The 12,649-nt window shown below is 37.3% G+C and overlaps 1 protein-coding gene across 2 annotated transcripts in view; it reads left to right on the forward strand.

Annotated features, from left to right (window-relative positions):
- zgc:103755 (CAP-Gly domain-containing linker protein 4) overlaps positions 1-11,864 on the forward strand; it is a 40,572-nt gene extending 28,708 nt beyond the window's left edge. For both annotated transcript variants that reach the window (XM_030787083.1, XM_030787084.1), the window contains exons 10-15: positions 4,656-4,847; positions 5,112-5,246; positions 7,192-7,315; positions 9,962-10,026; positions 10,740-10,815; positions 11,194-11,864. In XM_030787083.1, coding sequence (XP_030642943.1) covers positions 4,656-4,847; positions 5,112-5,246; positions 7,192-7,315; positions 9,962-10,026; positions 10,740-10,815; positions 11,194-11,584 — 983 coding nt within the window. In that variant the 3' untranslated portion in view covers positions 11,585-11,864. The remainder of the gene's footprint in view (positions 1-4,655; positions 4,848-5,111; positions 5,247-7,191; positions 7,316-9,961; positions 10,027-10,739; positions 10,816-11,193) is intronic.
- The last annotated feature ends 785 nt before the right edge of the window (positions 11,865-12,649 follow it).

Below are 12,649 nucleotides of genomic sequence, written 5' to 3' on the forward strand. Positions count from 1 at the left end.
GGTAGGCATTAGATACTCTGGCATTTAAGGTCAAGACAAGACATGCATATTTAGAACTTAAAATTTGGCCTTTAGAACATCTTAACATTTTGAACGGTTCCTCTGAATGCTGTCTGAATGCCTAACGAAGGAAGAGTGTCATGATATTTAAAAACATGCCTATAAAAATAACATTTCAATATGTACAACATATTGCATCTCAATAAAAAGCGTTGCATTTAGAAAATGAGGTCATTGCCCCAGAATAACACATGAATTACGCTGCAGCAATTAGGCTAGCCATTTTTATTAATCTGATTTTACTGCCTGTGAATTTTATTCCTTGCAAGTCTTATTGCTTATGATCAATCTTTTTAACATCACTTTTAGCTTTTTGCACTCAGTTATGTTATATGCACGAAGTAATTCAATTTTTTATGTTTCTCTATAGAGCCACCAGTTAACTTAGGGAAACCAAGACACTACAATAGGCTCATAGGCTTTTTCACTGTATGTTTGTGCACTTGAAGGACTGTATGAGTGATGTCTAGAACTCTGGTCTCGTGTAGGTGACATATTTTCACATATTGACCACAACAACTCATTTTGACCACAACTCAAGCCTCAAAGCAGGAGCAACAGCCATCCATCCACATTTATGAGTTAGAGATACTATCTATTTAATAGATTTGATCTGTGCTTAGTGCTAGCTGGGTTCTGTCACAGGAGGCTGTCCTGTACTATGTTATTTGCACCTGTGGGAGGCACATTTTATTCATTACTCTGTGGATGCTACAGAATTATTATGAATGACTACAATGAACATTAGTATGAAGCTTAACATGAAGTGAATTATTGCTTTTTGTTGGTGTGAGTTTAGTGTAAACAGGTATGTTAAAGAACTTTTTCCCCTGTGCTCATTAACATAAATATATGATATTTATTCATCACTCAGAAGGAACTTTTATATGAATAATTATTTGGGTTGCAGAAATTACTTCCCTCTCAGCTTGTAGTTGATTTATTGACTCCCCCCTAAGATGTGTCTGAGATTGCTATTTCATGTTTACAGCTGGGACAGTGAAGCAAATTCGTCTTATTACTTTTTTATTTTCACAGTAATGGGAAGTGAAACAAGTTCTGTAAAATGTCTTTCCTTATATTCAAATTAGTTTCTATTTCTTTTGGGAATGTGGAAGAATTTGAATTAGGGACATCTTCCAATAGTGGTTTCGTATGAATTCCTAGGCGAGTCTCTCAGAGTTCATTTTCATTGTGTCTGTTGAATCATCTTTTGAGACTTTGTTATATTCGGTGGCATATTTTCAGTCCTCCGCATAGGAGTTTACTCTCATTGTTCTATTCTAATATGTTCTCCAACACATATAAGTCAGCTACTGTGTCTTTTCACAATCCAGCATACAAGCGTTTTCTCTGGCACATTGTGTGTGCCAAAGCTCACATTAATTCCCTGAATTCTCCTGCAACTCCGCAGACGCCCCACTGACTCTGGGAGTAGCTGAAGTGCGATAATGGGGAGTGTACCCTGTCTGGCTGAGCCTCCCTGAGCACCAGCCCAGCCAGTGGCAACCCTGGGAACTGAAAATCTCCGCATACGGGCAGGGTGGTAATTCCACTACACCACCTGAGCAACACAGATCCATAGATCTATTATTTAAAGTATCCATCAGCATATAAAAATTGTTCAGTTGAGCTAAAGTCAAAACCATTTTGCAATAATCGTTTTGAATTTTTGGAGAGCCATTTTTAAAGGGTGGACAGCTAAAGACAATTTAGATGTGAAACTGGAGATTCTCGACATTTGCCTTGTGATGATTACTTGAACATATATGGAAACCCAAAAGGAGTTAGGAGATTTTGAAAAGTCCCTGTCTTTTTTTCATTTAGCCTGTCTGATGAGTGAAGATGGTTAAGAGTATAATCATTTCAAACCAAAAGACTAAAAAGTTGGCTGTTATTTTGTAATCAGTGCTTAAAGAAGAGAGTGGTCTTTAAGAAGAACATAATTGAGGGTCTTTACTGTCTTTAGGAAGAATCATGATTGTGATAACTGACAATGTGCCAGGTAGTCCTTAATCACCCCACTGAAAGGTCTTATTATGTTCTCAGAACAAGTTATATAAAAGTCTTTTTCCCAAAATACATTAATGCCACTTAACAATCTCAAACTGTAAAGCAGCATTATATAGAACTTTTTCTGAGCACCAAATCTAGGACAAAATGAACTTTTCAAAAATATTTTGAATTTATTCTCAAAGTCTAAGACTCTGTCTTAGACACTTAATCTTTTTTTTTTGAACAGTGGCCCCAAAACAAAACAAAACAAACAAAGAAAAAAATGAAAAAGTAATATATTGTGCATATATCATACTATGTATGTATCATACATTTATTCAGTATACAAATGTGACCAAAAATAAGCATTTTTGATAAGTGCTGTTCGATAAGTGCTATGCTATAAAAAAAAAAAATCACCTGGGTAAAATGCTTTTATTGTGTGGAGTCCTTGAAAATGGAAATTTAGTGCTGGAAAAAGGCCTTGAAAGTCTAAGATTGTCGTTCAGTGTTCTCTTTATGAATGCTATTTGTTACTTCTGTGATCCTGACATAAATTTGAAAAAGTGGTAAAGCAGCTCTTGAGATATGGTAAGCTGAAGGAGCTTTTCATGTCTGTGTGTGTGTGTGTGTGTGTCTGTCTGTGTGTGTATTATGGATCTATATTTTAATACCAGGGTTTTATATTTCAGTCAGATCCCTATTAATTTTAATGCTTATTCTTCTCAATGCAAACAGAGAACGTCTACCTGGTATATTAAATATATCTATAGATATAGATAATTGGACCATTTCCTGGAGCTGTCTCCATAATCACCCTCTAACATTGTTGTGTTAGTGTCAGGGTTTTCATAACTAAAGGTTAGATTTGTTGCTAGATTGGAGAATTCTGCTGCTGTATACTTTTATGAGTAGATTACTTTGAAATTTATTTAATGAGATTCACTGAGCCTGAAATCCCATGTTGTCCAAACATTGATACCAAATTGACCGAATTTGCACTGAATGTAAAATAGCAGATATATTATTAAAATATTTCAGCTCATGTGTACCATCTATTATCAATCATTAGCCTCTAGAGTGAGATTAAGTACTGAATTATTGTCCATTTATGAGTGGATTGTGAAATAACCATTAACTCTCTTTGAAACATGATGTCATTGTACTGTTGCTGTTATATCAGTTTAATTCATCAATGAGAGGTGGGAAGAGAGACGCAGAGTAAGATATTTTTTGCTGGTTTTACTGGTGCTTGTTTTCCTCGTTTTACTGGTGCTGAGCATGTGAAATGTCCATGCTAAATATACATATTTAAATTTCTTACTTTATATCTGTGTTGCAGTTTTTCAGTGATAAAGTTCAGTCACTCCATCAGGTATACTCTGTCTTCAGTTTATGTTTAATTGGGCATACTTAATTTCTGTGGATAATTTAACTTAAATCAGAAGAAAGACTCCCAATTACTATGCATAGATGCCAATATGGTTGAGTTTGCAACTTCTGTCGTAGTCAAATATAACCGTTTACTCTATATTCCATATATTGCTTGTATAAATATCAGCTTCTAAACTAAAAAAATCTCGCACATCTCTCACACCTTATGTACACCTTATGTACATTTTATATTGTAACAAACCCTGAATAATTCACTTTATACAGATTTGCTAAACATTTTCAACAGTCTGGTTGCACTGTATGTAAGTGTTCAAGGTTGTTCTGTTGAGGTTAACTGGATTTTACCACGCTCAGAAATTGTTCTGATCTCCTCAGTGTTTTGCATCACAGATTTTTATAGACATTTTTTCGCTAGTACCTTAGCCTTAGCCTCAGACTGTACTCTGAGCAGCACAGTCCACTGGCAAGGACATGGCTCACATTGATCAGTTAGCCCCCCTGACTTGTTTCACTAATGAACCCCCTGGCCCATGAAGGTCTCTGAATGAGAGCATGTAATGAGGCCTTCCCCTTCCAAATGCCTTTTGAAGCATTTGATGGCAAGTCCCAGATCTCCGTAATGTAAAGAGTTCTCTTGTGTAAATCCTATACAAGAGACCTTTTAGACCTCATTAGATCTCTGTTTTGTCTTGCCAAGCCTTGGGCAGTTATCTAACAGCCTACAAGGTGACCGTGTGTCTGCAATTCATATGTAGATCAAAAATGTGCTCATAATTTTCTGTTGTATTCATCTCTACCATTTATTAAATTAAGCAGTAGTCCTGCCCAAACTGGTAGGATATTCCTCTTTGTGCAATAAAAATAATGAAAACAATAAATAAATAAATAAATAAATAAAAATGGAAGATGCATCTTATGGCAATGTTTCTTTTTTTTTTTTTTTTTTTTACTTTTTCCATTCTGTGCTAATGGATAAAGCAAACCATTTCAAGGAATATTTCTGTGAAATCAGTTTTCTTTCTTATGTGTAGATTCTCTAACACAAAGATACTTTGTGAGTCAGTTGTGTTGGGTTTCATTATGCTGTTGTAGACTAGCTGTTCCAGAATTGTCTCAGTTAGACTGTCCCCTTCAGAGGAAATGTTGGGTTTCTCGGTTTGTTTGATTGTTTTTCTAATCTTCATGTCTTCCTTCTCAACTCACAGGTGCTCTTTCTCGCAGCTGTTCAACCTCCTCATCTTCACTAGACTCAAGACATGGACCAGGCGCTAGACCCCCTCGCCCATTACCACGTCAGCGACCCCCCCTTCGCCCTCTCCAGGAACGGTCCCATCCTAGCTCCAGACCCACACCCCCACCCCCACCTCCACGCTCTATGACCAGCACACCACGCTCTGGTATTAAGATTTCAGGGGCAGATCTGCATTGAGCAGAGGAAAATTAAAATTCGTGTACTCAGGTTTAAAATACTTGTTGCAAGATTAAAAAGTTACCTAAAAATGTTATAGTCTGAATTAAATATAAGAATATTAACTTGAGCATGGTGTTGGATGTTTTGGTAGTTGTTTGAAAATTGATAAATATTTTGTCATTTGGTAAATGATTATATGGAGGTATGACGGTATCAGTAAAAGAATAGAACCAGATTTCTACTTGTACAGGTACCAGAAGCAGGACCCCTTCAGCAAGCAGCTCTGTATGTGAGGGTCCTGAGGTGCATTTGGGAGAGCGAGTGCTGGTGGTGGGACAGAGGACTGGCGTTGTCCGTTTCTATGGCAAGACCAGCTTTGCACCAGGTCAGATACTTTCAGCATTAGACTTCAGTTACAAACTTCAGAATAATTCTTAACACCCTCTCACAGCCTTAGTTGAATAAATATATTTACATACATTCAATGTGTTAATGTTACACACAGTATTCAGTGGGACCCTTGTGTCCTACACAATATCCCGTAGTGTGTGTGTTACTATCACACACAGTATTCAGTAGTATCGTAACGTTCTACACGATGTTCCGTAGTGTGCTATTCATACACAATATTCATACACAATATAACACAGTCTTCAGCATGGTTATACAGATGGTTCAGTAGAGTGTCAAAGTGATTCACACTATTCACTGGAGAGGAAAGTAAGGTATTCAGTATCAAGCTAAGGTTTTCATTTTTGTCACTCAGTGATTTCACTAAACTACGGAACTCACTATATTCTATGGTCTTTGGTATAGAGGTATTTTATAATGGAACTACCTGTAATAGATTGAAGTGACTTGAGCTCATCATTTACCTTCATCTTAACTCAGTTTTGCTGTAAATGGCAGTGCGTACTGGGGGTGTGGTGTGGCTAATAAAGTGCCGCTGCTTCCTTCAGACTGAATGACACAACACAAACAGCCAGCAGTTTTCAAGCAATCATCATGCAACACCCACTGTTGCCACTCTAAAAATTGCTTCTCTATTATTTTTGCAGGCACACTGAAGTGACAGCTGTTGATTTACCAGATAAACATAGAAGCTCATATTCTCTACTTGGTAGAATTTCTGAAGTCAGATAATGGATTGGTGATTTAAGATACGCAACAAATAGATACAGCAGTTTTAGACTCTGTCAGTTTGTCTGTGGGTATGTTCATATTTGTCTGTAGTCAGCTGTAAGTCATTATTTTAATTTTCACAAATATCACAGTCAAGATTGAGCTAACACTGCATTCATTTATGTTTTCTTATTGATAAATAAATAACTGATTATTCAGTACTAAAAGCTATATACAAAAGCTAGGTTTTGAGTGAGTTATGAAATGCCAAAAAACAATGACAGAGAAAGAAATTACAATCAGGAAGAATTCTCCATCCTACCGCAACTTTTCTGGGATTCTATTTCCCTGAGTTTTTGATGTTCAAATCATAGCTGTCAGGCAGGGCAGCTTGATGTGAAATGGAAGATTAAACCCCCAATGATTCATGAATTCTTAATCCTAAATAAATAATAAAAATAACTGGGAACCTCACCAGCAAGATGTTACTGTCCAGTGAGGCTCCTGTTGGAGCTGTGAGCTGCTGCAGTGGAACACAGGAGACCTGCTATTCTTTTGTATTTTAGTGTGTGCAGATGGTCTGTCAGAATTACTTCTGTGATCGCAGATGTCTTTTTTCCCCCCTTTCCTTTCTTCATTATACACCCTTGTCCAAAAATTTGAATTTAATGTGAGATATTTGCGGTTTAATGAGTGATGAAAGTATTGTTTTTTAGCCTGCATAGCTTTTCATTTTTCATTTCATTTCAGCTTTACATTTCTCTGACTAGGTTGTGGGATGAATTCTTACTTAGTTTTTTTTTTAGGAGAAATATGAATAATGCACTAATACACTTCACTTTACATGCAGTTCTCACCATCACAGTGAGCATCCACACTTGAGAATAGTGTAGATTAGTGGAGTTCTTTTGTATCTGTGCAATAGGTGGTTTTCGCTTAACAGTGTATGTGTGTTTAAACTGTAACCCTTGGACCATAGCTGTGTCTGTGTTTTTGTGATTGAGCCTGTCTGATTGAACACTTCCTGAACACATGGTTGGTTTATAGACTGATTCTTTTGGATTTTGTTGCATTATTTTTATGAATATAGTTTGATGTCTACCCAACATACATTGTAAAACATTATCAACAAGTAATTTTTTTGCAGTTTAGTTTGGTCACTTGTTTTTGTGTGTGTGTGTGTGTGTGTGTGTGTGTTTGCCTTGCAGGGCTCTGGTTGGGAATAGAACTGGACAAACCATGTGGGAAGAATGATGGCTCTGTCGCAGGAATAAAGTACTTTACCTGTCCCTCTAACCATGGCATCTTTGCCCCACCATCTCGAGTACAAAGGTAGGTGCTTGTAATACAAAGTAAGAAAAATACACAATTATAAGAATCATTTTTCACAGCCCTTACCGCTGTTTTGTGATTTTAATAATCGACTGATGGATCATTTTATTTATCATCAACGACTAGTATATCACCACAGTCTTCACTATCTGAAACAAATAACACAGTATTGGGTTAGAGCAGAGTCATACAGCACAGAATGGTTATAGACGATATGTAGAAATATTGACACCCATGCATGCATGCATTGTTTGTTTATTTATTTATTTATTTATTTATTTATTTATTTATCTATTTGCTTCTGCTTTAATAGAGCACTTTTAAAACTGCTGTATCTATGTAAGATTTTTGCTGTGACATTTGCAAGACTGTTTTGTGTAATTGTTTCTGTGCAAATGGAAGTAATAATTGGAACAGAAAATATTAAGCCGCTTCTGTCCTTTAAATTGTTGGAACAAAGTAAATTAAACTAAGTAAATTAAAGTGCTATTTTATGCTTTGCACATATGGGGGCACTTGGGAAAAAGTGTTGAGTCAGACAGATGTTTAAAAGGCCAGTGCTTATATTAAATAATTGGTTTTAATTTCAACTTGAAGGGTTAGTTCAGGCTTATTCATCAGAAAAGCAAACAAGGTGAAAAGAAAGGATAAAAAAAGCAAAGGGAGTTCTGTTGTAATCAGTGCACCTTGTTAAGTCCTTCTGCAGGTGCTCCTCTGAAAAGAAAATGCATTCGCTTGTTGTGCCTTGATCTTTCTTCTTTACTGATCACTTTTGTTCTTAAACAAAGACTGAGAGATGTAGGAACTTTCCTAACTCGCGGTAAGAAAATAAAAAAAAAAAAAAAGTTCTGAAAGATGTCTGTGCTCACTAAAGAAATGTTAATGCTAAATTATAACTTGTCTAGAAGACTGATCTTGCAAACACCTATATATATAACTTTATATATATATATATATATTTTTTTTTTTTTTTCTTTTTTTTTTTTTCAAATTAATGTAAAAGAAAGAAAGATATAATACTGTTGTGTCCCACTAAAGATCTCTGGGTAGAGCAGTAACATGGTGGCCATCAACTGTGGGACTCTCAATCTTTTGCCCAACAAATAATCAAAATCCAGTCAGGAGTCAGCACAAAGAAACTCAAGTAAAATAAACAGTATTTCATCAAATAGTATTGTAAAAATAACCTTATGAATTCACAATTGAATAATAATGGTAAAAAAAAAATCCCAGAACAAAACCTGCCACTAGAAAACAACAAGAACAACAGTAACAGACTAACATAATCTTCACCGCCATAAAAAAATAAACTTTCAAAGCAATTCAATAACAACTTAGAATATCATTGACACATTGTATATTTTCAAGCCAAGCTGTCAGCTGTCACATAAGCCAGAATGAGGCATTATATTTCTTGCTCTGCTGCTGAATTTTTGCCATCTGCGATGCATACCCCTGCCCTAACTTTCACTTTTGGTCCAAGTTGCACCTTAGTCAGTTTTGCTACTTTTAGGTTTTGCATTTCCATAGGACTAGTAGCTTGCTATTAATTGAACAATATGAGAATGCAGTCATCCAGCTATGCATGAGTCTCCCAGCCTGGTTGCATAGCAACCAACAATTTGCCATTATGTTTCCTTTCAAACAGCAGAGAATGCTATTTCAGATACAGGTAGAAAGCTTAGGCTGAGGGGTGTCAAAACAGCATTTTTAGAAAAACCAAATGTTCCCATTTATCCAAAACCATGCCCTATCTAAACTTTATCAATTTTGCCTTAGATGACTCCCTCTGAAAGTGATTTCAGTGTTACATACAGAATTATTTATTTTCTAACTAATTAGAAAGTTTTAATCTTGCCTTAACCTTAGTCATTAAATGAGACCAACACATTCTGTCTCATTTATCTTTTATTCCTCCTTTCCACTTACGTTTGTTCTGTCAACCACTCTTTCCAGGAGGTAAATTCATTTCCAGACCTCTCAGTCCTTCACCTACCTTTAGTTCTCTGCCCTGTTTGATTTCTATTCATATTCAGCTTGAGCTAATTGATAAGCAACGCATTTGGAACATAGCGGGCTTTCTTTCTAATTAACCTGAGAGTCAGCACAGAAAGCCAAGCTCAGCTACACTAATGGAGATATCCCCTCTCTCTTACTCTGACTGCGAGTGAAGATTGGAGAGACAGCTACCTCCTCATTCATTCTGTCTATTCTTTCTTGTCAGAGACTGATCATGGCCCATTAAGAAAACGAGCAGCAGCCGAGGTTTTTTTTTTGTTTATCCTTGTTGCAAATGAGATAAGGCTGTCTCTACTGATTATTTTCCCTTGCTCTCTCTTTTCTCCTTAATGAATTTCAAAGCATCATAGATTACTGTTGGCTGCAGAGGAGCTTGCCACCAGGCTACTTCAGTCACTTTTACAAAAACAAGTGGTTTGGTCCTATTGGGAGACTGAATGCTGCTACATGCTGTTCACAGTTGCTTACAAAACCTGTTCAAGGATCCTGAGAAATCACATATCACGTTGTGTTTTTCATGCGAGAATTTGCAGAGCTTAGCTCTAATAGTGTGAAGGACTAACAGTTTGAGCAGTTACAATTTTGTCTTATTTATTTATTTATTTATTTTATTTTTTTAATTTCTAGGATTCATGGCTCAGTGGATTGCCTTGCAGAGCTGTCTTCCTCCAAATTAAACACTTCTTATTCGGGTGAGATCTCAAAGCCTCCATCCTCCTTTTCCTACAACTGTAGCACATATTTGCTGCCTAGCCAAAAAAAAGTAGGCGTCATTAGGATTTGGAGGCTGTGGAAGCAGTTTTATGATCTGGGGTTGCTTCAGCTGGTCGGCTGTAGGCTCAGCAATGTATGTAGCAATAAAATGAAGTCAGCTGAGTACCTGAATGTAGTGAATGACCACGTAATCACATCAATGGATTTTTTTTCTTCCCTGATGGCATGGGCATACTCCAGGATGACAATGCCAAGACTCATCAGGCTCAAATTGTGAAGCAGTCGTTCAGGGAGCATGAGGAATCGTTTTCACGCATGAATTGGCCACCACGGAGTACTGACCTGAACCTCACTGAGAGTCTCAGGGTTGTGCTTTACGGGGTGGCTCGGCTCCCCCATCGTCAACGAGATCTTGGCCAAAAATTAACGCAACTCTGGAAGGAAGTAAATGTCGTGATGTTGCATAAGGTTGTCGAAACAGTGCCACAGCGAATGCACGCTGTCATCAAAGCTAAAGGCGATCCAACGAAATATTAGTGTGCGACTTTTTTTTTTTTTTTTTTTTGGCCAGGCAGTGTATGTTAGATTAGATTATCCTAAATGGCTTTAAGAAGTGGCTTAATTTAGATTTTGTTTAGTGAAAAAAAAAAAATGTTGACTTCTTTAAATCATGGTTGTATTTCTTTATCAGAAATCCGTCGCAGTCTTAGCTCATCCTCAACTATCTCTGTGCAGAGAGAGCAAACACGCAGGAGTTCAGCCAGCAGGTGGGAGTTGTTGTTTGTTGGTTTTTTTCTTTCTTTCTTTTTCTCTCCTTTCCTGTTCTTTTTTTTCTCTGTGTGTGTATGTGCAGTCCATGTCAAATTGTTTTTAATGGATTTTCTATTCCTGTACTGCCAGTCCATACTCAACTTATTTTGATGTGCAGAGTAAAAATTAGGCAGTATTTTATCGGGCTGTGTTAGCTACACTGTACCCAGTATTAGTCAGCAAAATGTCACTGTTCTAAATTGATGGACTAATGCATTTTTACAAGTGTGAAAAAAAAAATCCTTGTAAAACACAAGTTATGAAAGATTATCATACTACAGTCATTCATTTTTTGTGTTTCTTTCTTTCTCCCTCTGTCTGTCCCACTCTATCAGGAATCGCTCAACCAGCCTGCGTCGCCGCTGGACCACGCTGAGTGCTGGCCTTGGGCAAGGCTCTAGCGTGGTTAATGGGCGTGGGCAGGGAAGTGTGAGTGGTGCCACCACCTCCTCTGGCTCAGACAATTCAGTAAAACTCCATCTGGGCATGCAGGTGCTGCTTAGCAGTGCCAACGAGATGGGCACCATCCGTTACATTGGCACTGCAGACTTTGCCCCCGGTCTCTGGCTAGGCTTGGAGTTGCGCAGTGCCAAGGGAAAGAACGACGGTTCGGTGGGAGGCCGGCGTTACTTCAGCTGCCGTGGTGGGCACGGGGTCCTGGTGCGGCCCAGCCGAGTCACCTATCGTGGCATTAACGGGTCAAAGCTGGTGGATGAAAGCAGCTGAGACACATTCTCCTCCAGAGAATGAGGACTCACACTCTTTTTTTTTTTTTTTTTTTCACCCGCCATTTAGTTTGAGCCAACATGTGTGATGTTTATTTTGTTTTAAGTAATAAGCATGGGTTGACATCTGATGTCAACAGGCACTTCTAATAAATAAATTAACACGTAAATCAGTGGCTGTATGGAAGTGACAAGCAATAAGGCATGAGATGAATATTTTGTGTACGGATTGTTTATGTCAGCGTATTTGTTTGTGTGATAAAGATTTCGGGGGGGTGTTTCTTTTTTTTTTCTTCTCCTTCTTCTTTTTCTTTTTCTCTTTCTCTGCTTAATAGCTGTAGATGGTCTCTGTGGCTTGACTGTAATAATTGACATTGTGTAAAAAAAACTCCTGTGCATTTAATTTTTTTTTTTTTTTTGGTAATGTGTAATAAGGCAATCTGTAAGCACTTTAAAAGACAGTGTCTCCACTGGGGCCGAGAAAGTCAACCTGGGAGTTTTGTGGGGGGGGGGGGTGTTACAGGATTGAGAATTTCAGATGCTTTAAAACAATGGGCTATATATTATATGGCATTATCAGGCAATCTTCTTTGGTTAAGCCTCCAGAATCTTTTCATGTTGTCTGGGCAATTATTGGTAAAGATGTTCGATCCCATGTCAAGACAGCACTTTATATCAACTGCTTTGATTGTGTTCTTTTAATGGGAGGATATCAATAAATACCATCACATCTTCTTCGCTCATATCATTCAAGGACCACTTATATCTAATTCCTATGAATCAGGAATTAAACTGTATGTAAATCTTTTAGAATGGCAGGATACAAGGTCAAAGACAAAGGTCCTCACTGCTTGTTCTGCTGGTATTTGTGCTGCTCATCTGCAAACTGTAACCAAGTCAATGAACTGTGCAACGAAGTATTGAAAAATGAGAAGCCATATTTGAAGAAATTTTCATCTAAGTCATTAGTATGTTTGCCCTTAATGAAATATATTCCTGAATTTTAATGTTGCACAGCAGAGAAAATGACAAAAAAATAGATGGTTAGAAGTCTGTTGATTCAAAA

Source organism: Chanos chanos, chromosome 10 (assembly GCF_902362185.1).
Source record: "Chanos chanos chromosome 10, fChaCha1.1, whole genome shotgun sequence".
In the NCBI taxonomy this organism is placed as follows: domain Eukaryota; kingdom Metazoa; phylum Chordata; class Actinopteri; order Gonorynchiformes; family Chanidae; genus Chanos; species Chanos chanos.